A 23,793-nucleotide genomic window follows, 5' to 3' on the forward strand; every position below is an offset into this window, starting at 1 on the left:
TGCGGCACGTGGGATCTTCCTGGATCAGGGCTCGAACCTGTGTCCCCTGCATTGGCAGGTGGATTCTTAACCACTGTGCCACCAGGGAAGTCCCCCTACAAGTCCTTTTTTAAGGTACTGTTGGGACTTCCCACACGCCGTGGAGCAGCTAAGCCTATGTGCCAGAACTACTGAAGCCTGCATGCCCTAGAGCCCACGAACCGCAACTACTGAGCCCGTGTGCCGCAACTACTGAAGCCCAAGCGCCTAGAGCCCATGCTCCGCAACAAGAGAAGCCACCACAATGAGAAGCCCTCGCACCACAACGAAGAGTAGCCCCCGCTCGCCACAACTAGAGAAAGCCTGCGCGCGCAGCAATGAAGACCCAACGCAGCCAAAAATAAATAAATTAAAAAAAAAGAAAGGGGACTTGTAAAATAGACTGGATTCTAGGTAAAAATGTGCATGCTGAAGCATTAAGAGGGAGGTGTATTGCAGTCAACCTCCTACTTTGAAATGCATCACAAAAATAAGTTGAACTAAGGAAAGGATAGATTTGCGTGGAAGGTTGGCTACATGACAAAGCAACTAGAACAAAACATTCGTTGTAGAACCCAGGTGGTACATACATCAGTACTCATTGTGTAAGTTCTTTCAACTTCTCTGTAGGTTTGGAAACTTACATGTTGGGAAAAAAATGCATACAGATTGTCCCACACAGTGAATGAATGAGTAAATGAATAAAGGAATTAACAAATAAGCAAAGCCTCAAAGACTAGACAATTTGCTGAAAGACTTTCTTTACACGCTCCTGTATATATTCCAAAGTGAGCTTACTGCTTTTATAATAGAAGAAAATGTTTTTTCGGAGAGAAAAATGGCACAAGAGTCAATTGATAAATTAGGCATTTATTCTGAAGGCATAATGCCAAGAAATTCCCCGAAAGCAGCTTGGAAGTGGAAGAAAACTGCTGCGCCTCCATCAAAGGGGAACAGGACCTCAGCACTTTTCTACATCCCAGCCGTGTAGGGATGGCTGGGGGCAGAGCTCGTGGGTGGGCTCTGGGCTGTGGGTCTGGGGTCGGTCCGACCTGCCCGCCTGTCAGTGTGGGCCCAGGTCAGTGTGTCCTATGTTCCAAGGAGTCAGAGTGTCAGGAGAACTGGCAGAGGAAGTCGTGCAGAGGCAGGGCCAGGAGCCCTGACAGCGAGATCCCCAAGGTGTCGGAGATACAGGCGGTTGCCATGGCAAACTCCCGGTGCTCACTGCTGGTCTGGGGAGGGTGGGGAGCAGGCGTGAGGCTTCAGTCCTAGCTACCCCTGCCTGGCACTTTCCCAGAGGGGCCACCCACCCACAGCCCTCGACCGGCTGGTGCTGACCTCCAGGGCAATGTTGTGAAAGGTGTTCACGTAGGCTGCGCCCCCCAGGAGTCCCTCATACAGAATGATCAGGAAGACAAGGTAGATGCTCGGCAGGAAGCTCAGCCACACGTCCGCCAGCAGGAAGGCCAGGTTGAGGCACTGTGGGTGCAGGTGGAGGGGAGGGCTGAGCCTGGGACCAGAGATGGGCAGGAAGGGAGGTGCCATCCCGTCCAGTGGGCCCCGGTTCTGAGAGAAGCTGATGAGGGTGAGGGCTGACAGGCCTCGATCAAATCCCAACACCCAGCTGGCCTACCAGACCCTGGGATCTGGGGTAGGCCTTCTCCCTACCGCATCCCAGCATCCTAGACCTTGGGGGTCTCCTCCCTTTGCCCATGTCACTCCTACCGCCTGCGATGCTATCCCACCTTCCCCCACTTGGGCTCTCCTAGTCACCACCGTTCACAGCTCAGCTTGGATCAGGGTCACTCTCACTCCTATGATCTCATTCCTCTTCCCAAAGTCTCCCTGAATGGAGAGGTTCCCCTCTATTTTACCAAACTGAGGCTATGGTGAGACCAGAGGTTCTCAACTAGGCGTGACTTTGCTGCCTAGGGGACATTTGGCAACATCTGGAGATGTTCCTGGTTGTTACAACCGGGAAGGGAGGGTGTTACGGGCATGTAGTGGGCAGAGGCCAGGGATGCTGCTCGACATCCTACAGCTCACAGGACAGCTTCACAACAAAGAAGGATCCAGCCCGAAATGCAGTAACGCCAAGGGTGAGAAACCGTGGCTTAGATGTTCCCACGCCTTCTAAGAAGGCTCGCTGACCCCACCCAAGGGTGTAGGTCCCTTTCTCTGTGCCCCAGTCCTTCAGGGGATCCCACTGTCCCAGTCCTCAGCGCACAGGGTTGCCTCCCCAGTGTGTAGGCCACCCCAGTGGTTCACATGCTTAACATACACACAGATCACTTGTGGATCTTGTTACCTACACAGGCCTTGCCCTCAGAGGTTCTAATTCAGGAAGAGTGAGGTGGGCTCAGAGATCTGCATTTAAAAGAACACACCCTGGTAATACTAATATGACCCTAGAAACACTGCAGATGCTTTCATCTGGAGCATTAGGCCAGACACTTTCTGTAATGGAATTAAATGATTATAAGCCGCTAATTCTATGAAGCAGCCTTGGTTAAAATTATAGCTAAAATCATAAGCTACACATTTCAGTGGCATCTAATGAAGAACCCTGAGTTAAGAATTGTTGATACAGGGACTTCCCTGGCGGTCCAGTGGTTAAGACTCCGTGCTTCCACTGCAGGGGGCACGGGTTCCATCCCTGGTCAGGGGACTAAGAACCCAAATGCCCCGCGGTGCAGTCAAAAAAAAAAAGAATTGTTGATACAATCTGGGACTTTGCGGGTACAAAGCTCTGGGGTAGCAGTCCTGCTCAGACAAATAAGGAAGAAAGTTAGAGGATATTTGCCTGCTGTTGACATAACATTAAAGTGTAATCTACCCTAATTCTCTATATTGTTATCACAGAATTGAGTTAAAATTATTAAAAAGGGCAAAGAACTTTCCTGTAAGAGTTGAAGCTTTATTTTAAAGGCGATTTTTTATATGCCCTTCTGGTCCCAAGATTATGGCCCAGAGGGATATTAGAGTCACCGAGAATAATTTGGAGGTTGCCAATGACTTGTTTTAAAGTGTTTTCAAGTCTGACCACGGAGAACTCTGACATTTAGAAACAAGTAAGAAGACATGAATGTTTAAAATCATGTTTTCTTTCCAAAAAAAAAAAGAGTTGAAGGTTTTTTTTAATAGTTTCCTTCAGTGGCTGTAGACATGTGACAATGAAACATGAATGCTGGTTACATAAAACTCCTTTTGTTAGACTGTTGCAGGTATTTTCGTTCATTTAAAGCTTAATCACTTACATGACCGTTGCCATGAATTTGCTCACCAGCCTTGAGATAAATAACCTGTTGACTACAATGTCACTGATTCTATTGTAATTAACCATCCAGGATAAAAGAACTGGACATTATCCTATCCTTGGAAACATTATTTGAAAGCCTGCCTCTCTGCATGAGGCTTGGGCAAATAATCATTAAATAAGTGCTTCTAGCTGATTAAGACACAATACAAATTCTTGTTCTTTCATTCTTCGCATTTCTATTTCTTACACCATGCCTGATTTATACATGAGGAAACTGAGGCTCAGATGAGTTCAGGGACCTGCCCTAAATCACGCAGCTACTGAGTACAGAAGCTGGGATCTGCACCCAGGTTCGCCTGGCTCCTGAGGCCACTCATTTTACACAGAGCCCTGCTGGCCTCCGTTCCCGTGCTTAGAACATGACGGTATGCAATCAATAACCCCTGCTGAGGGAGGGAAGCATGGGGCCTAGGGAAGCTGGGAGCCAAGGCAGGCGGAGAGTGAGGGCCAGGGGCTCAGTACCTGTAGCAAGGCCAGGGCCCATGTGTGGCGGATGCGACAGCAGCGGAGAGAGGAGCGGGAGGCAAAGACGCCGGCCTGGTACAGCATCTGGTACCTTCAAGGGGGCAGGGAGTAAGAGGAAGCCCCTCCGGTGCCTACTCGGCAGGGCAGCCCCTCCCAACCCCAGTCTTTATCATCTAAGTCCCGCCCCCCAGCCCACCGACATGCTGCCACCCACCCTCAATCTTCTCACCAGCGGTATTGCTGAGCATGACTCAGGAACGTGTTCCGGAAGAAGAGGAGTTCAAACTGCAGCAAAGACCAGACGGGGGAGATGGACGGGGATGTGTGGGTCCCCACCCTCATCACTATTTCCACACCCCTCCTGGCAGCCCTCACTCACGAGTCCCTGGTTGATGAAATACTCAGCAAAGTAAACCAGCACCAAGGGGACGATGTAGCGCAGCAGGCCCTGGAAGGGTCAGGAGACATAAGCGGGAGGCTGGGAGATGAACACTGGCCACAGGGGACACGCCAGAGCCACCGTCCGTACCTTAAACACGGTCCACCTTTCCCGAAGGGACAGGTGTGAGCTGGAGCCTGCAGGGGGGCAGGGAGAGAAGGGCAGGTGAGGTCGGCACACTGACTCAGAAAAGGGGTGCTGGTGTGCAAGAATCAGCCAGCCAACACAACAGTGTGAATGCACATATGCCACTGGACTGTACAATTAAAAATGGTTAAATTGGCAAACTTCATGGTATGGATACTTTACCATGATTAAAAAAAAAAAAGTAACTAGATGAGACTTCTTCATGGCTCTTGTACAGCTTGATGGCGGTACACCCCTACCCCAGCCACAGTGGGCCCTTCTTTCTGTTTTTGAACACCCAAGCTCATTCCCACCACAGGGCCTTAGCACTTGCTGTTCCCGCTACCTGGAACCTGTTCACCTGGATGTGCACAGGGCTGACTCCTTGTCATTCATATTTCAGCCCAATGAGATGTCCTCAAAAAGGCCTTCACTGACCACCTTCTCTAAATAGAACCCCTTTCCTCCCCCCATCTGTCATTTCTTGCTTTTTTTTTTTTTTTTTTTGGCCTCACTGCATGGCATGTGGGATCTTAGTTCTCCAACCAGGGATCAAACCCGTGCCCCCTGCAGTGGAAGCGCAGAGTCCTAACCACTGGACCACCAGGGAAGTCCCCCCATCTGTCATTTCTAAGCACATCACTCTGTTATGTTCTTCTAGTACTTATCAACGTGTGAAAACAACGTGCTTCCAATTCAGTTATTTGTTTATGAATGGTACAACACATAGTCAGTACTCAGTGAGTATTTCTTGAGTAGATGAATGTGATTGGCTCTCACCATAACCAGCACGCCTATCCACTTCCTCTTCTGACTGCCCACAGTAGAGAGGAAAAGGCTGAAACTCAGAGAAAGTGACCACTCCGACGGTCACTGTGTCTCCTACCTGGCTTCGACTCTGGGGCCTCGCTGTTTATCAGGGGCTGCCGGGCTGCCGTGTCTGCCTCCCCTTCCCCTCCAGGGTCCTGGGGCCCAGGAGACGTGAGCAACAAGAAATAGCTAGAAGTGGGCAGAATGAAAAGAAGATTGAAGAGCCTCTGTCGGGCTGGAAAGGTCACTTCTTCCCAGGGCAGCCCCCCCTCATTCCTCCTCTCCGCCAAGGCCCTCCATCCCCCGCCAGAGAACTCCAACTGCGCAAAAATGCTTCTTTCTCTGGAACTGAAATGTATCTTCCTGTTGTTTCTAATCCACGGGCCCTCGTTTTGACTCCTGGCTCACACCAAGCGTGTCAGCCCTGTTTTCTTGTTGTTTTTCTAATAATCACTCTAGCTACCATTTATCACGTGTTCATTTTGTGCTAGGCCAGAAGTTTCCAAAGTTTGGTCACTTATGTTTTGCCTTCATGATATTTGCCATATCCACATTCCCTCTGTGTATAATATTTTTTATTTAATATTTCCCTTTCAATTGATTCACTTTTTCTACATGGCCTTATCCTAAGTGATAATCTGTGAAATCACAGGTTTGGTCGACCAATTGAAACTTTTCCTAATTCACATGAAAATACACACAAAATGAACAGAGTCTGTCCTTGTCCCCTCATCGTGGGAACCACATTGTAATGAATGCTTCACGCATGTCACCGCACGGGGAAGCAAGGAAGGCCACCACTATTTGAAATACGGGAAAACTGAGGGTCAGAGACGTAAAGTAACTCGTCCCATACAACACAGTTAACAAGTGGCAGCTCCAGGACTCAAACTCGGGCCTATCGGAGTCCAGAATCCACATCCCCCCACATGACTGCAGGGATCTGAAGAATGGGATCGTGATCAAGTTCTCTCTCCTCGAGTCCCTCTTCCTCCCAGCCCAGGCCGCTTACCTGGCCAGCAGCAGTGCGGGTATACCCAGCATGGACAGCAGGGTGTGCTCGGGAGAGAGGCCAGCCTGGGTGAGGCCCAGGTAGGACAGTGCCCCCAGCAGACCTGCTCCCCCAGTACCTGAGGACCACCAGGAGATCACAGCCCTGAGAAGGAGAACACAGTAGCACGAAGAAGGACCAAAGCCAGCAGTGGGACCCCCTCCCCTCACTCCCTGCTCTGCCTGCTTACCTGGGGTAGAAGGCGGTGAGTGCAAGGAAGGTGACCTCCCCCAGACCTGAAGAGATGCTAGCCAAGACCACACCTGGGGAAAGACAAGCATGGCCATACCTACCTAGCCTTTCCCCAATAGCCTCAATCCCCTAAGGGGTGTGGCCACAGCCTCCTCTGCATCCGCAGAGTGGGGCTAAAAACAGATCCCTTGGATAGGCTGGGCTCCAGATCTGAAGTAGAACCAACCCCTTCCTCTGCATGTCCTCTCATAGGGAATGGTACTTGCATCCGCCCAGTTATCAAATCAGGAGTAAGAACTCATTCTTTTTTTTTTTGGCCACGCTGCGAGGTTTGTGGGATCTTAGTTCCCCAACCAGAGACTGACCCCAGGCCACGGCAGTGAAAGCACCAAGTCCTAACCACTGGACTGCCAGGGAATTCCCAAGAACTCATCCTTGATGCCTCCTCCACCTCCATCACAGACGCTTGGTGACTCTGCTCATCTTGATCTCCATCTAATCTGTCCGTTTCCTCCCATCTTCCCCACCGCCTACCCCTCCAAATCAACCTCATCTCCCTTCCCCTATTGTGACAGTCTTAGCATGCTTCTCGGGGGTTACAAAAATAATCCCTCTCCTCTGGGAAGCTTGGGAGATTACCCCCACCAATGCTCTGTTGTAGTTCCTTGGAACCCCCCACCTGACACAAAACCTCACACTCACCACACAGGCTGATTCCCACCGAATGAGAAAAGGCAACCAGGATGAAGCTTCCAGCAGCACAAATCCCACTGGTGAGCACCCGGGGGCTGAAGGGAGATACAGTCCGGGGGGGATGGTCAGCTGCCATTCTCAGCTCCCCAGCCTTCACGCCACCTCCTCTGCTCTCCCAGCCTCCCCACTCTCAGATCCCACCTGCCTTTCCTCCCGCCACCTCCACCCAGACCTGTAGGGCAGCAGATGAAGGCCAAGAGGAGCCAGCAATTTGATGACGAGGGTGGGAAGGATGTCTGCCAGGAGCACCGCCTGGGACCGGAGAACAGAGTAAGACCCCAGACCTTCCCAGGGACAACCCTCCCAACCAAGTGGCCAAGCAAAGATAGAAACCAGCCCATTAGACCTGCTACAAACACAGGCTCTGAAGTCACACAGATCTGAGTTCCAGTCCCAGGTCTGCCGCTCCTTAGCTGTGGGTCAAGGTATTCACATTCTCTGAGCTTCAGTCTCCTTATTTGGAAAACGGGGATGATTACAGAGCCTAACTCACAGTACTGTTGTATGGATTCAATAAGCTAATATATGCTGCACACAGAAAGGGCTCAGTAAATGGCAGTCTTAATCAGTAGAGTCATGATAGTACCAGCTGGGTGCTGAGGGGGTGTGGGTGGGGTCTATAGACCCAGAGTAAGGGTAAAGGGAGGACCAGATGGGTACTCACAGCTGTGGAGACAGAATTGCAGTCAAATCGAGATGAGCTATTATGGGAGGTGGGTGTTGGGTCTGGGTCCACCTGATGGGAGACAAGAAAATCTTTCACCCAGGGAGGCAGGAGGGCAGACAAACAGGGCCAGGCTCCATTCCCAGCTCTGCTCTAACTTGAAGGATGGCCTTGGGTCAGCACTGGCTTCTTAAGACCTCAGTTTCTCTATGTGCACAAGGGGGAAGGGGAGGTTTCCACAGAAGTCTCAAACTAATGGTCCACACGCCAAAGATGGCCTTGTAAGTGGACTTTATTTGGGTAACACACTCGGGAACTTTCATTTAAAAAATTTGGGTTTCCAGAAAAATCTGTTCTTGGACCAAATTCCCTGTTGGACCTGCAAGGTGGTAGCTGTTCCCCTTGGGGCTGCATCCTCCAGCTCATCATAGACAAGAGGTTCTCGACCAGAGATGATTATACCCTTCAGGGAACATCTGGCAATGTCTGGAGACATTCTTGTTTGTCACAACTGGAGGGTGAGGGATATGCTATTGTCATCCAGTGGGTAGAGGCCAGAGATGCTGCTAAACACCCTACAATGCACAGGAAAGTCACACAACAAAGAATTATCCAGCCCAAAACATCAACAGTGCTGGGGTTAAAAAACCATGGCTTAGACCATAGTCCCACCTGGCCAACGTTTGAGTTTGCAATTGCTTTACAAGAACAAATTGATTCTTAAAGACCCTTCCTGTTCTGAGGTCTGGGAACTTTAGCCATCTTGCCCCACCCCTTAGCCACCTCATTCCATGAATTTTTCAAGTGGGTTTCTGCCCAAGGGTGAGTCCGTCATCTTCCCATAGGGACTAAACATGGTGGTGGTGGTAGAGAGGGTCACTTACATGGCTCTGGTTCCCAGGTGCTCTCTGGTGACTGAGGATGTCGTGGGCAGCGCTGAGCATCACCACGTAAGAGAAGTTGTTGCAGAGGCCCAGGAGCCTGGAGTGAGCAGGACAGATCCCCCCACCCCCCAGTTTTACTGAGATATAATTGACATAGAAAAATAGACATATAATTATATACAATCTATCCACAGTCCTAGCACCAAACCTCCCCCTTTCCTGTGCTTTCTTTTTTCTCTATCGCCAGACCCCATCCCCACTTAGTGCGAAGGTTAGAAATACAGGCTTTGGGACAACAAACTTAGGTTCATATCTAATCTCTGAGACTCTCCCAGGAAGAGAAGGAAGTTATCCTTGATGACTCTCTCCTCCAAGCTCCCACCGTGATCCAGTTCCCGGGGCATTTCTCATCCACTGATCCACTGTCTCTGACTGTGGTATGGTAGAAAGATCCTGGGGGCTTGAAACCCAAAGGACTATGTTCAGGTCCCAAGTCTGCCACTTCCTACTTGAGTGGCCTCAGTCTACTCATGTGTAAAATGGGGATCCAAATTTCTCTCCTGACTATCTCACAGAGTGCTGTAGGGATCAAAACAAGATGATACCCTTTATGATCCATGAAGGATCTGGTTCACTTATTCTCATCTCCCAGAGCTGCCATCAGTGATGGGACGGGAACAGGGCCCAGCACCAGGATATCATGTGTCCTTTTCACAAGCCTCTGAAGTGGTACTGCTGCTCTTCCCATTTTACTGCTGAGAAACTGAGGCTCAGAGAGAGAGCCTCACTTCCAACCCAATCTGTTACCCAAGTCCTTGATGTTTAGGTTAGTGCTAGAAGTATTTCCCAAAGCTCAGTATTCGAATGATTTTAGGAGGTAGATGGATGACTGTTAAAAGGTAGTGATGCATTTATTTAAACGTGCATTAGGAAAATACTGGCTTTCCGTCCAGAGTAGTGATTCATAGTTTTTTTTTTAAAAAGTACATGTATTTACAAATTTAAAGGCTGAATTGGATCTCCAAAATATACAAGCAGCTCATACAGCTCCATATCAAAAAAACAAAAAACCCAATCCAAAAATGGGCAGAAGACCTAAATAGACATTTCTCCAAAGAAGACATACAGATGGCCCAAACACATGAAACGATGCTCAACATCACTAATTATTAGAGAAATGCAAATCAAAACTACAGTGAGGTATCACCTCACACCAGTCAGAATGGCCATCATCAAAAAATCTACAAACAGCAAATGCTGGAGAGGGTGTGGAGAAAAGGGAACCCTCATACCCTGTTGGTGGGAGTGTAAATTGATACAGCCACTATGTAAAACAGTATGGAGTTTCCTTAAAAAACTAAAAATGGAACTACCATATGACCCAGCAATCCCACTCCTGGGCATATACCCAGAGAAGACTATAATTCAAAAAAACACATGCACCCCAATGTTCACAGCAGCACTATTTACAACAGCCAGGACATGGAAGCAACCTAAATGTCCATCAATGGAGGAATGGATAAAGAAAATGTGGTACATAATTACAATGGAATATTACCCAGCCATAAAAAGGAACGAAATTGGGTCATTTGTAGAGATGTGGATGGACCTAGAAAGTGTCATACAGAGTGAAGTAAGTCAGAAAGAGAAAAGCAAGTATCGTATAATAACGCATGTATATGGGATCTAGAAAAATGGTATAGGTGATCTTATTTGCAAAGCAGAAATAGATACATAGACGTAGAGAACAAATGTACGGATACCAAGGGGGAAAGGGGTGGGGAGGCAGGAATTGGGAGACTGGGATTGACACATATACATTATTCATACTATGTATAAAATAGACAAGAGATGGGAACATACTGTATAGCACAAGGAACTCTACCTAATGCACTGTGGTAACCTAAATGGGAGTGAAGTCCGAAAGGGAGGGGATATCTGTATGTGTATGGCTGATTCATTTTGTTGTGCAGTGGAGGCTAACACCACATACTAAAGCAACCATACTCCAATAAAAATTAATAAAATAAAATAAAGTCCTCACAACATGGCAAGACACCTGCTATCATCCCATTTTACAGACAAGAAAAAGAAAATTCAGAGAAACTAAAATCAAGAAGATAACCGATGACATTGAGATTTGTCTAGAAATTAAATGATTTGTTACTGATATTCATCTCAGAAATGGTCACACAGAAAATTTCAGAGACACGAATTCTGAATTTGAATAGATATTATTTTCATGAAAAAATAAAATAAAGGCTGAGTTGGTTGGAGTAAAAACATGAAGAAAATATCCCTACAGGTCATATGAGAAGTTGGCCAAAAGGTGAAGGTGATAAGGGAATGAGTGAAATTTGGGAAATTTACACATGGCCTCAGGGCAAACCAAGCGGTTCAGTAAATATTTTGTGGATTCAGCTCCTTTTTGGAAGCTCAACTCTCTTTTCTCAACCCTCTTGTTGCTTCCCTCTTCCCACCCTACTTTTATTTCTTCAGGCCACTCACCAGAAGCCCACCGCGTTCTTCCAATGGGCGCCCTGACGGTCCTGCGGCGGGGGCCTAGGTGCCGGATCGGCCTCCTCTCCTGGAAGGGGGAAAAGAAGAGGGCCTGACCCCTACCCCACTCTCAGGTGCACGATGGGACAACGGGCGTTCTCCCGGGACCGAGGAAGTCAATCCCGTGAGGGTGGGCAGGAATGAATACTCACCCTCCGAATCCGAAAGGCGCCGCCGAGAGCCCGCACAGCCTCCCATGGCATCAAGTTCAGGTCCCCCGAGGGGTCCAAAGTCAGCGAGAGTTCAGAGTTGGCTCCGATGAGGCGGATGAGGGTCTACGACAGGCGAGAGGGATCAACGCCCCATTGCCGGTCCCAGCTCCGGCTTCTCCGCTGCACTGGCGGCCCCACGAGCCACGGCCCTAACCCCAGGTTCCACCTCGCGCCCTCGTACGCCCCACCACGCCCCACCCGTCGGACTCTGCCCCCGCCCCCTCTAAAGCAGGGGGCCCTGCAGCCTGTACCTTTAAGAGCACCTAAACATTCCGTACCCAGGAATGACGGGTCACGTGACAGCACCTGTGGGTCCCTCATCACGTGCCTGAAGGTCCTCACCACTTCCGGGTCTTTTCTCGATCTTCTCTTTAGACCTTCCCAGCTTCGGGGCGGGGGACTGAGAGAGGCTGGGAGAACCCTGGAACCACCGGTTTAAAACTGGGGTGGGTAGGATCAGCAAGAAGAACCATGACGTTAGCTGGGGACGCCCAAGGCCGTGACCTACCGTACCAGCACTAATCATGGCTGCCAGTGGCTTCAGCTCCTCTGCAACTGCCGGAAATAAATATGGCCACCTGCCTAAGCGGATACTGTTTCTGGCTGACAACAAAGGCAAGGCAGCCAGCTTCAGGTCATTCTTATTTCTATCTGTTGCCTTTAGATTGCTTTAGAAACTGCAAATAAAGATAACACCCACCTAAAAAGATTTCATGAATTGTCTGTTGGCAGTATCCAAGGTGGTTAAGAGAGACCTTTTCTCAAATTACCTTAGAACCAAAGTAGTAGTTCAACCCTGGTTTTACAGATGAGAAAACAAAAAAGGAAAGTTACTGATGAACATACAACGTTAGACCTAAAGGTGACCTTAGAGACTCGGCAATAAGAAATAGAGCACCGGAGGCAGGGGTGCTGGCTGAGCTGGCTGCCGCAGGATTCCTGCCTGCATTAAGGGTGCTTAGACCAGATGATTCTAAGGCCCAAGATTCTGATTCTGTGATCTCATCTAGTTCCTCTAATTGGAAATTTGGAAAGTGAGGCTCAGGGAGGGGACCCAAGGAAGAGGTGTCGATTAAGGTCACTTCACAAAGTCCCAGATAAGCAGCGATTATTCTCTTACCTTCCTCTAGGTGGTAAAGCAACATCCTGAATTTTCTTCATCACGTCTTTCCCCTGCTAATCTCTCTTGTGGGCTTCCAACAGTCAGTGCCCACCTCTCCCAGCTCTTTCTCACCACCAGGCCCTCAGACTGCTGTTTGAAATGTACCCCCTTTGGTCTGCTTCCCAGATCACTCAACCAATGAAAAATGGGGTCCTACTACCCATGCAGGGCTCTAGAAATTCAGCAACATGTCATACATGGCCTCCACCTTCAAGGAACTCAAAGGAGGGTAGGAGGTAGACGTGAATAACCACAGTACAAAGTTTAGCCAAGTTTCGTTTCGCAAGAATGACTACAGGTGAGGGAATGGGCATTGGAGCCACCAATCCAGCCCCTTCTTCCTCTTGGGCAAGCATTAATGACCCTGAAATGAGAAGCCAGCGCTCTTACCAGCCCCCTCCTCACTCCTACTCCTTGTCCCCAGGCAAAACAGGAACCACAAACCCCAGCTTCCTCTCACAGAGAGGCTGTGGCTTTGGGGGGAGACGGAAACGGCTGAGGTGTAAATACAAGACCTGAGTCACTTGAGCTGCAGTTGCCACATGCCCCCTCCCCCCTCCCCAATTTTGAGGTCTTCTGCTCCTGCTTTTTCCTTTGGGTCCTCCTCCCTTGCCCTTTAGCTCCGAATGTACACCACCTGAGTCCCCTGTGTGATATACACCCATTTCCCAACCTGGGCTGGAAGCAGCTGTGGGCATTGCAGAAGGTGGGCAGGGCTCGGGGTGGGGATGCGTCAGGGAGAGACAGGGGAAGAGGAAGTGTCTTAGGTCCTGGGGAAGACTGGCTTGGTGGGTGGGGACAATCATTGTCAGCTTTCTGGACACACAGACAGAGACAGACAGGATGGATTTCCTCCGGCTACATCTCCCTGGGCTGCATCAGGCCTTGAGGGGGGCACTGGTGAGAGGGGCAAAGAGAGGCCAGAGATTTTCACCCTGCTCCCTGGGGCCTCACCTTCCTTTCTCCCTTTGAGCTTCTCCTCAGACTCAAGATTCCTTCCCCAGGATCAGACAGACTGCTAGCCCGATCTTCTCTGGATTTCAATCCCCTCATCTCCACAAACACATCCACACACCTCTAATCTAGGCCCTTTCCTGCTCCTTCTGCAGATCCTGTCCCCCTCCTCCTCCTAGATCCTAGAACCCCTCTTCCTTCTCCCGAGTCCCTCTGGCCCAGGGCCCCGAGGGAGAGGGCTGGGCGTCCCCTTAATACCTTTGTCCCCATCCCTCTTTTCTTCTAGGAGTCTTTCAGCACCTTTGTCTCCTACCTTATGGGAGATGATGTCCCCACTGCAGAGAGGAGGGAGGCGTGTGCAGCTGAGGAACTGGGGGAGGTGGCTGCAAGAAGGCTTGGGGGGAAGGTGGAGGAGGAAGCCCAGGAGGCCGTGGAGGGCCTTGGAGGCAGCCAAAGCAAGGGGGATGGAGGGCTGAGAGGGCCTGGAGAGGCTGGAAGATGCCAGGAGGAAAGCTCAGCTACAGAACAGACCTGGGGTGGGGGAGAAGGCAGATCCCATGGGTCTCAAGCAGATAGGCAGGACACTGGGGCCTGGGAGGCAGCCACGGCCACTAGATGCCAGCATTCAAGTATCCCCCTGGAGCCCAGAAAGAAGTCTGAGGCAGGGTCTGAGGCTGGTCGAGACAGGAGTAGCCAAGCGCAGGACAGTCAGCAGCCCAATGAGCAGGAAGTGAAGAGAGAGGAGACACTGAGAACCTGGGAACGGGAGGAGGAGGAGGAAGAGGTCAGGGCAACAGAGCCAGGGGTGGCTGGAGGGGCGGAGTCAGAGGGGACCTGGCACAAGGAGCTTGAGCGGAAGGTGAGTGTTGATGGGCAAAATGTGGCAGAGGACAGAAAGGAGTCAGAGCATGGGGTTGATGAGACAGCTGCAGAGGAGATCCAGGGGCCTGGGGCCAAAGGGGCTGGGAGGGAAGAAGAGGTGGTAGTGGTAAGGGGTGGCCAAAGCACAAGGGCACAGGGGACACAGGAGCCAGGGGCAGAATCTGAGGACAGGGAAACCTCAGGCAGGGAGGAGGCTGACCTCCCAGGGGTTGGGGAGACTGAACATGGGGCAGTCCCAAGAGAAAGGATCCCAGAGGGTACTGGGAGAGTCTGGGCCCTAGAGGAGATCTCCAAGGGAGACCAGGAGGAGGAGGAGGTGGATGAGAATAGAGAGGCTGAAGTGAGCCTGTTCCCCAAACAGACCCAGGCCCTGGGAACTGAGAGAGTGGAAGAAGCGGCCAAGCACCAGGCAGCAGGGAGGGAAGCTGAGGAAGGTCAGGAGTCAGAGGCGGAGGGAGGGGAGGGCTTTGAGGGCCAGGCAGATCAGGCTGAGGAAGAGGCTGTGGAGAGGCAAGACTCAGAGATCAGGGCTGCTCAGACCAGTCTCAAGGAGGCGGTGCAGGCAGAGGAGGCCGAGGAGCAGCAGAAGAGTTGCTGGGCTGCAGAGGCTGAGCTGCTCCAGGACAAAGTAGCAAATGAGGCTGAAGGTGATGTTGACTTGGAGGCAACCCCAGAGGCCAGGCCCAAGAAGGAGTGCAGCAGGGAGAGGGGTGAGGAAGAGGCTGAGACCAGGGGGGAAGCACTGGAGGTGGGGTGGGGTGGCCTTGAGCACAGGGTCACTGAAGGCCAAGAACCTGAGCTGGTGGGAGGCCCCCAGACCCCCACAGAGCAACCTGAGGAAGGGCAGGCATGTAAGGAAGAGCTCTGGAGCATTCCAGCCCTGAGCAGAGAGGAGACAGACAGGAGCCTGGAGGAATATCCCAGGAACGTGGGGTATGTAGAACCTAACAGCTCTGTGGCTGAAGCCTGGGAAGACAGAAGAAGGGATGTGGAGACAGGGAACACCCGGGAGGAAAAAGCAGATGCTGAAGAGGGGAAGGAGGAGGCTACAGGAGGCCAGGCACCGGTGGCTGAGGCTGAAGGAGGCCGAGAGTCTGCACGACCAGAGGTCCCAGAGGCAGGCGGGGAGTGGATGAAAGTAAAGGAAGCCTGGCATGAAGCAGAGGAGGGGGAGGCCCCTGGAGCGGAGAACCAGGAGCTGGGTGGAAGGCAGGGAGCAGAAGCAGGGACCGTCCAGTCATTGGGAGAGTCAGACATCACAGAAACCAAGGAGGAGGAGGTGGAGGCCGCCGTGCCCTGGGGGGCAGACAGAACATCCAGGAGAGGCTGGAGGCTGGAGGCGGAGGCTCCGAGTCTCCAGGACAGCAACGACATGGAGACAAATTCTTTGGCTACCGAGATCGTGGAGGATAAGGCAGCTCTGGATGGAAGGGCTCCTGGGACTGGGGACAGGCCCGGCAGAGAGGCTGAGGAAGCATTCGGGAGAGACCGGGATTCAGAAGGGAGAGAGGAAGCCGGCGGAGGTGAGGACCTGGTAGAGGCTGCAGAGGGGGAGAAAACAGGTGGGCAGGAGTTTGGCCTGGAGGGCTCAGCAGAGGAGGAGGTGCCTGGCAGAGGTGGCCAAGGAGAGGCTTCTGAGGCCACTCGGGAGGGTGAGCCCGGGGGAGAGCAGGCTGAGGTGGAGGAATCCGCAGTAGCAGAAGGAAGCTGGGGGATGGATGGCGTTACCTCGGGCTCCCAGGTGGTGAGGGTAGAGGGCCTCCCAGGAGGGCACACGCTGGGGGAAGAAGAGGCTGGAGGATGGCAAGCGAGGGAGCAGGGGCAAAGCAGTGAGGGGCAGCATGGGGACAAGCACCCCGAGGGAGAGGCACAAAGGCCCCTTGAGGTGGAGGATATCGAGGTGACTGGAGACCAAAAGGCAGAGGCCAAGGAGGTGGATCCAGAAGGCCTGGAGGACGTCCAGGGCCAAGAGGACCAGTCAACCAACCAGGACCCTGCAGAGGCTGAGCCTGGACCATGCAGGGAGGCCACCGGGAGCGCCAGAGGGGGTACTCACAGCAGCTGGAGCGAGGTGAGGGCTCCAGGTAGCGTCCTGGGCTGGACAAAGCAGAGTCTCGAAGCTGAAGCCGGCCCCGTGGTACCCCGTGCCCTCTTCCCCGTAGGCCCTGCTGCCTGGGTCTCGCCTGGATGTCTCTGTCCCGAGGAGCCGAGTACTCCTTTCCCGCAGCTCCTCGCAGCGCCGCTCCCGGCCCTCCTTCCGACGGACCCCCGCCCCTGAGCAACCGGAGGAGCCTCCCAGCCCCCCACCGGAGGGAGAGCTGGTAGCCCCCGAACAGAGACTTCTCGAGCCAGAGCACCCCCCAGAGCCAAGCTCCTCCAGCCCTGAAGGGACTCCATTGCCAGCCAGAAGGCCCCTGGGACAGAGGTAAGCACAGGGTGAGGTGACCGGCCTGGGATGGGGAGGAGGCTGACGGCATCTGGACACCAGCTCCCACGGCCTGTCTTCCGTCTGCAGGTTTGGCCTGGCACACCCTGGCATGATGCAGGAGCTGCGAGCCAGGCTGGGCCAGCCAAAGCCCCAGTGACTGGGACGTGAGGCTCGGAAGGCTGGGTTGAACCCTGCTCAGCCTGACTCCCTCTGCCGCTTTGGACGTGTCCTTTCCACCCTCTGGGCCTTAGTTTCTTGATGTGTCATTCACGGAGCAGACAGAACCAGATGTCTGCGCGAACCATGAACTTAAGGAGTCTGACTCTGCAATGTGGCTGGTGGACCACTGCCCCGCTGGGGTCACCTCTCTCTGATGGCCTGCCTTGCCTACCTCCCCAACCTGTCTCAGCTGCTTGGAGGACTGAGCGAGGACAGAGACAGTTCTCCCCACAGCCTTCCCTCTCTACTGCGCCCACTCCTCGACCCCCCCATTCTCAACCCCCCACCAGGCCCTGGAGAGCCGTGTAGGACTAACGCAAACCTCTGGGGCTGAAGCCGGCCTCGAGGAAAAGGTCAGGAGGGCCAGTGGTGCTCCATTTGCAATCAAAGAGAAGCAGACCAGCTGCCTTGAGCTTCCGAAATGGGAGCTCAGTCTCAGAACTCCGCTGGTTACTACGGCAGCCACCAGCTGAACAAGCCAGAGTGGGGGAAGGTGGGCCAGGAACCCCAAAAATGTAAGATCAGAGAGGAGTCCAGGGTAACCAGAAGCTGCAGACTCTGTTCCAGGGCCCCTTTGCATGTCAGGCACCCCTTCTCTGAAAAGAAGCCGAGGCAGAGAGAGGGTGAGAGTGCTTTATTAGGCACCCAGCGTGGCAGCCTAGTCTGAGGATGACTAGCAGGTCCCCGAAACAATAAATAAACCATTTTTCTAAACAATAAATAAATATCTAAGAAATAAATATCTGGCAAGGACTGGAGGGGCCTTAAGTTATTGGATAGGGTCTGGGGCGGGACACCAGTGGAGTCGTGCCTTGTCTAAGGCAGATGAGCCGGAGCCTGTCTGCTGGCCCAGACTCCAGTCCTCAAGTCCTGATGGGTGGAGGGAAGGGGCTAAGAAGTCACCCTCCATCAGGGCTGGGAGCTGGGTGTGGGGAACCCCAAGGCCTGGGCTGAGTTCCCGGCCTGGGAAAGCAGCAGCAAGTCCCTCACCGCCCGAGACAAGACAATTTCCAAGGAGTGTAGCGACTGGTAGGTGTAGAGGAGCTGGGGCCAGGACACCTGGGCTGACATCTGCAAGGGGCCGCCCAGAGCCCCTGGGAGCAGCCCCTCCCCCTCCTCATTCTCCTCCTCCTCAGGCAGGTTGAATCCTGCAGCCAGCACCTGTGGGGAGAGACCCATGGGTCAGAGAATGGCCCGCCTGAGACCCTGAGTGAATCCTTGTTTCTTTATGTGCCCAGTGGTGCAGAATGACATCAGAGACCACAAGGGCATGATTTCCCTGGACAACCCCTACTTCACATCTTCCATTACGTCATCGTTTCATGTGAACTGCCTGATTTTTTTTTTTGGTTCAAAAAAATGGAAGTCACAGAGCAAGATGGTGCTCATGGAGCTGGCTCTCACTCATCCAGGACTGCCCGGGGGACTGGGGGCTCTGGAAGGTCCTCTCTTTCTCTCTCTCTCTCTTTTTTTTTTTTTGCTGTGTCATGGGGCTTTCGGGATGTTCCCCTACCAGGGATAGAACCCGGTCCCCGGCAGTGAAAGCCTGGAGTCCTAACCACTAGGCCATCAGGGAACTGGAAGTTCCTCTCTTAAGGGTTGTCTTAAGATCAGAAATGGGCAGAAAGGTGATATGGTTAGTTTTTATGCTGTTTTCATTTTCTATTCTTTTATTAAGGGTAAAATTCCTATTTCCCTTTGAAATGTTCAGGAGAATCTGGTGATGTCAGAGGATGAGGGAGAAGGGAACGTACTTTGCCGTAGGGCCTGCTCACGCCAGATGCTGTCCTGGCTTCTGTCATTTAAGACCAAGACCCCAAGAGAAGGCAGAGATTCAGGGGGTAGAGGTAGGACCTGGTACACCTACACATACACACACACACACACACACACACACACACACACACACACTCAGAGGATCTGGAGCATCTCCTTCCAGACTTATCCTACCTCTGGGCAAGGGGTGTTTTAAAAGGGAACCAATGAGCCTCAATTTTGGGTGTTAGTCTCTGGGGGTCGAGGAGGGTGGGTGGGCACTCTACCTGGAAGTGGAGATGCTGCTGCAAATCTCGGAGATCCAGCCTCATGGCCCACAGTTGCAACCTCTCTGAACTGGTCCAGAACCCCTGCCTCCCCAGCCCTCCCAACAGGGTATGGAAGGGGTGAAGTGTCATGGAGAGGAAGCGGAGTCTTTCTGGGTCCTATGGAAGGGGAGGGAAGGCATCAGGAAAGGCCTGCAGGCCAAGGATGACCCACTTCAAACCCAACCTCATCTCTATTTGGGTCCCATTCCCAGCATGAACTCCAATCCCCATTCCATCCCCATATCTATTCTCATCCTTAACCCCATCTCCATCCCTACTCCCTTCCTATGTTCATCACCATTCCCATCTCCACTGTCTCTGATCTCTATCCTATCTCCTTTTCCAACCTCATTTTCAGTCACACCCGAACTCATCTCCAACCCCCAAGCCCATCTCCATCCTTCTGTCACTCTCTATCCACAACCCCATTCCATTCCCTTCTCTACCGCCCCGCCCCATCTCCATCTCCTCACTTGTTTTCATTCTGTCTTCAACTTCTTTCCCATCCTTGTTCCCATTCTTATCCCAATTCCATCCCTCTTTCATGTGTCCAGCCTCAATGTCACCATCTCTCCATCCCATCTCCAACTCTACCCAACCCCATTCCATTCCCATCCTCACCAGCGACCCCCATTCTTTCTCTATCCCCACTTCATTTTCACTCTCATCCCCAACCTTCTTCCCATCCCTAACCTCTTATCGTTCTCACTCATAATACCAACTCCACGCCTCCTCCATACTAATCTCTAACCCCAATCCCATTCTGTTCCCATCCCCACATCTTTCCTTGCTCAACTTCATTCTTACCTTCTTCCTAACGCCATTTCTTTATTCCAGCCTCATCTTTATATTCAGTGACCTACCCAGCCTCATCCAGATTCTCTCCCTCAATTTATCCCCAAATCCATCTTCAATTCAATCCCCAACTTTATCTCCATCCCCCCAACCCAGCCTTATTGCCAGTTTGCCTGTCCCACCCCGCCAGTCCGCCACTCACAGAGAGGCCACGCCAGGCCTGGAAGGTCAGGGAAACGTTGGGGAGCTGCTCTCCCAGGGGCAGAAGGTCCAGGTTCACTCCTGGCAGGTGAGATTCAGCCTATGGGGCAAGGTCTTTTAGTGGGGGCCCGAGGGGATTGCGGATCTTCCCATCCCCAGAGCCAGCTGCATTAGGGAGACTCACAAAGTCACGGGCCTGGACCCGAACCTCGGAGAGCAGCTTCCTGGCGAGATGCAGGCTGACCTTGAACTCCCTCTGCAACTCCTGCAGGCTCCGGAGGGGCCTCCCTGGGGGCCTCGGGAATCCCCAGACACCAGCTCGAGCCAGGAGCAAGGAGAGCAGCAAAAGGCTGAGCCCTGGAGCAATGAGGAGGGGGTGGGCAAGATGAGGGGAAGAGCTGGAGAAGAACTCAGGAAAAGGAAGGGACCGTGCCTTTTCTGAGCCTGTGCTACAGGCACACTCTGTGTGTCATCTCACTGACCCCTCAAAACCACTAACAAGCTGTTGAGACACTATATGGCATCTCTGTACAGTGAAAGGAAAGTGCCCCTTCCCCCAGGCAGATACAGTCGTGCACAGAGTGCCCGCCTTTGCAAGCAGATCTCGGGCTGGATCTTGAACCCCACTATCTCCCTTGGCCAAGTGTCTTTCTCAGTGAACAAACTGCACAAGGGTATGTGGCAGCCTGGGTGCTATTATTCTCCCTATTTTGCAGATGGGGAAAGTGAGGCTCAGTGAGGTTGACTTGCCCAAGGGCACATAGCCAGAGGGTGAGGGGACCAGGACTGGATTCCAGATCTGCCCAAATGCAGAGCCTGCATGCTTCCCCCAGGGAACTCAGAGGAGACCGCCACCTCCCCTGGAGTGGGCACGGTCTGTTCTGCCAAGGATTCCCCGGGCTCAGCCAGGTGGCTCTGATGGCCTGAACCGGGGTCCCAGGGGTGGGCTGATGATGCTGAGGCTCTATCCCAGGGAGTCAGAAGGACAGATTGGTCCAGCCTCCCCCAAGGCAGGTAGATCACTCTGCAGGGTGGGAGGAACACGGGGTGCCAGGAGAGGGAGGAGGGTCTGGAATGGGAGGCTGAACCTCTGTTTCTCATTTGGGTTCTTCCCTTGAGCAAGTCACGTCTTATCTCTGTGCCTCAGGCTCCCATCTGTAAAATGGGGGAGTCAGACTGGCTGATTTCTGAAAGTGCTTCCTGCCCTGCATTTCCTGGAAAGAAGGAAGAGGGGCAGTGGGGCTGGAGCTCTGGGAAGACGGCAGTTTCTTCTTCAGGGAGAGGAAATCTAGCAATCACTAGGGAGTTACACAATTCTCCTCGAAACCCAAACCAAAACTGGTCACTAAGTCGAAGTCTATTCCTGCTCCCCCTTCTCTCCATGCCTCTTTCCTATCCATTCTTGATCTCTAAGCCCTGGGCTCTGCTCCTCGAAATGTCCTCTCAGTAAAGACTAAGGGGAGATTCTGGGCGCTTCCACTACCCCATGGACTTACACAGGTGGTGGGTCATGCCTGCAATCTGTAGCATTCAGGCTCCCTGGCTTGGGGGCCACTCTGGCACCCTGGAGACTTAAGGCAGAGTGGGGTTCTTCCTAGCTCTATGGATGGGCACCCCCAGGCCCTGGTGGATATTGCCCACCCAGAACTGAACTGTGCCGTCTCCTACTGACCCCCTGCTTTCTGAGCTCTGGAGTCCCCAGACCCTTCCCTTGGTTTCTCCTTCCCCTCTGCAGCCAATCCTGGGGCTTTTGCCCGGCCTTTGAAGGTTCTGTCCCCGTCTTTCAGTCCTTGGTCCCTACCCTGACCCTACCATCGGCTCCTCTGTCTAGAGCTCTCTTTCCAGCCTCTGAGCTCTTCAGCCACCAGCTGTAGCTTGGACCTCCTTCCAAGCTTCAAACTCCAGACCCTTGACCCAGTTAGGCTGCTGACTCCTTGGCCCCAGCCCCCTGCTCCTGCTGTTCTTCCTCTAGCCAGCCCCAGTTCTCAGCCAAGCTGATTGGCCCCTGCTCATTCACCCCAAATAAACGCTTCATTTATGCGCCTGGTCCTGATCCTGGTCAAAGCGCCTGCCCAACTCTCCCCATTCATGCCAGTCAAGTCTTCCCATCCTCAGCCCAGCCCTCACCAAACTTCCACCCTTCTACAGAACCCTGGCCCCCCATTCATGCCAGCCAACCTGCCCTGCCCCATCCTCTGCCCAGCCCTGGCTTGATCACTACCCCTTTGCCCCAGCCCCTCTCCCCAGTTTATGCCTGTGTCACTCCCATCCTCCAGTCAGCTGTATCCTGTATCCTTAGTCTTGCCCACATAGTAGCACCTCAGCCCTTGGCGCCCATCCACAGCAGGCAAGCTCACCCATCCTCTGCCCAGTCTCAGCCAAGTCCCCCACCCCTCTGCCCCAGCCCTGGCCTCAAACTCACGCCAGCCAAGGTCGCCTGCCATCTGGCCCATGGTGGGGCCAGCCTCTTTGGACAGCCATCTCCCGGGCAGGGGGAGTCTTATACTGGGGGCTGCGCCCGGTTTCACTTTCCGTCCTGCTTGTACTTTCGGCTTTGTGTTCACTCAGTCTTCCCTCTCACCACCCCTTGCTAAAATGGGGAAATGTAATTTCCCTTCCCAGAGGGGGTGGGAGGTGCAGTGAGGGTGGTGGGAAGCTGGGGTTTTGGTCAATCCCAGCTCCTGACTCCCTGCTGCTCTACCAGATCCAGCCCTCCCCTCACTTCCCCACTCTTGGGTGAGCCACCCCGCTCTGCTTGCTGGTAGATCCCGGAGACTCTAACCCCCTCCTGTTTCTCTTCTTTGTCATCATCATCCTAGTGCCATCACCAGCTCACTGTCCTTCAAAAGACGGATGGCCAGGTAAGGGGATTGCCCATTAGAGGGGACTTGGGGTTTTGAGTCATCCTTACTCTCTTCTGGTTTACCAGATGGCTGAGGGAGGGAGTGCCAGGGAAGTCAGGGCTCAGTGGGTAGCTGGGATGAGGTTTTGTGTGAGGCGGTGGGGTCTCAGTCTGGGCAGAGTCAGAGTTCAGTCTATAGTCAGGGTCAGGGCTGGATGAGAACACGTTCATTCAGGGCCAAGCTCAGACTTCAGCCAGAGGCAGATCTAGGATTAGCGTTCAGTCTATAACTCTGATCAAGACTTGGTCTAGGGCTGGACTCAGAGCTTTGTCTGGGGCCAACATCCTGCCTCTGCCTGTGTTTGGGGTCAGAGCTATCAATGACCTGGGGGCTCTGCATGGGGCCAGTTAGGATTGGGCTTAGAGCTCAGTCCAAATGGGGCACAGACCTCAGTCTGCGGCCAAGGTTCCGACTGAGCCTGTGACTCAGGTCAGGACTCAGGCTTGGGCTGGGATGAGAGCTCAGTTGATGACCAGGGTCAGGGCTCAGTCTGTGGCCAGGTTGGGGTTTCTGTGAGGTCAGAATCAGGGCTCAGCCAGGTCCCAGGATAGTTCTGGTGTTTCTGCTCTGTAGAGGGCTGTCAGGGGCCGTCAGGGCTGGTTACAGATCTTCCTTCCAGCACAGCCCCGCCCTCAGCCCCACCCTGGATTTCCCATCTTCAGGGAGAAGATGG

At 52.9% G+C, this 23,793-nt stretch overlaps 3 protein-coding genes across 3 annotated transcripts; 1 reads left to right on the forward strand and 2 right to left on the reverse strand.

The window, feature by feature from the left end:
• Positions 1–868: 868 nt before the first annotated feature.
• CLN3 (CLN3 lysosomal/endosomal transmembrane protein, battenin) lies at positions 869–11,992 on the reverse strand. The gene is made up of 16 exons (XM_059896126.1): positions 11,744–11,992; positions 11,433–11,555; positions 11,230–11,308; positions 8,722–8,818; positions 7,838–7,909; positions 7,346–7,425; positions 7,123–7,208; positions 6,419–6,491; positions 6,190–6,333; positions 5,254–5,366; positions 4,332–4,378; positions 4,182–4,250; positions 4,032–4,087; positions 3,800–3,893; positions 1,357–1,497; positions 869–1,250 (listed from the first exon to the last, which is right to left on the reverse strand). The coding sequence occupies exons 2-16, from the start codon at positions 11,476–11,478 to the stop codon at positions 1,131–1,133; spliced, it is 1,317 nt and encodes a 438-aa protein (XP_059752109.1). The 5' UTR covers positions 11,479–11,555; positions 11,744–11,992; the 3' UTR covers positions 869–1,130.
• Positions 11,993–13,486: 1,494 nt separating this feature from the next.
• On the forward strand, positions 13,487–17,797 carry APOBR (apolipoprotein B receptor). The gene is made up of 4 exons (XM_059896125.1): positions 13,487–13,554; positions 13,895–16,561; positions 16,653–16,915; positions 17,006–17,797. The coding sequence occupies exons 1-4, from the start codon at positions 13,498–13,500 to the stop codon at positions 17,073–17,075; spliced, it is 3,057 nt and encodes a 1,018-aa protein (XP_059752108.1). The 5' UTR covers positions 13,487–13,497; the 3' UTR covers positions 17,076–17,797.
• A 249-nt stretch (positions 17,798–18,046) lies between these two features.
• IL27 (interleukin 27) lies at positions 18,047–22,670 on the reverse strand. The gene is made up of 5 exons (XM_059897775.1): positions 22,640–22,670; positions 20,402–20,574; positions 20,219–20,317; positions 19,180–19,338; positions 18,047–18,298 (listed from the first exon to the last, which is right to left on the reverse strand). Exons 1-5 carry the CDS (start codon positions 22,668–22,670, stop codon positions 18,047–18,049), a joined length of 714 nt encoding a protein of 237 aa, XP_059753758.1.
• Between the last annotated feature and the right edge of the window lie 1,123 nt (positions 22,671–23,793).

The sequence above is a fragment of the Balaenoptera ricei genome, chromosome 15 (assembly GCF_028023285.1).
Source record: "Balaenoptera ricei isolate mBalRic1 chromosome 15, mBalRic1.hap2, whole genome shotgun sequence".
In the NCBI taxonomy this organism is placed as follows: domain Eukaryota; kingdom Metazoa; phylum Chordata; class Mammalia; order Artiodactyla; family Balaenopteridae; genus Balaenoptera; species Balaenoptera ricei.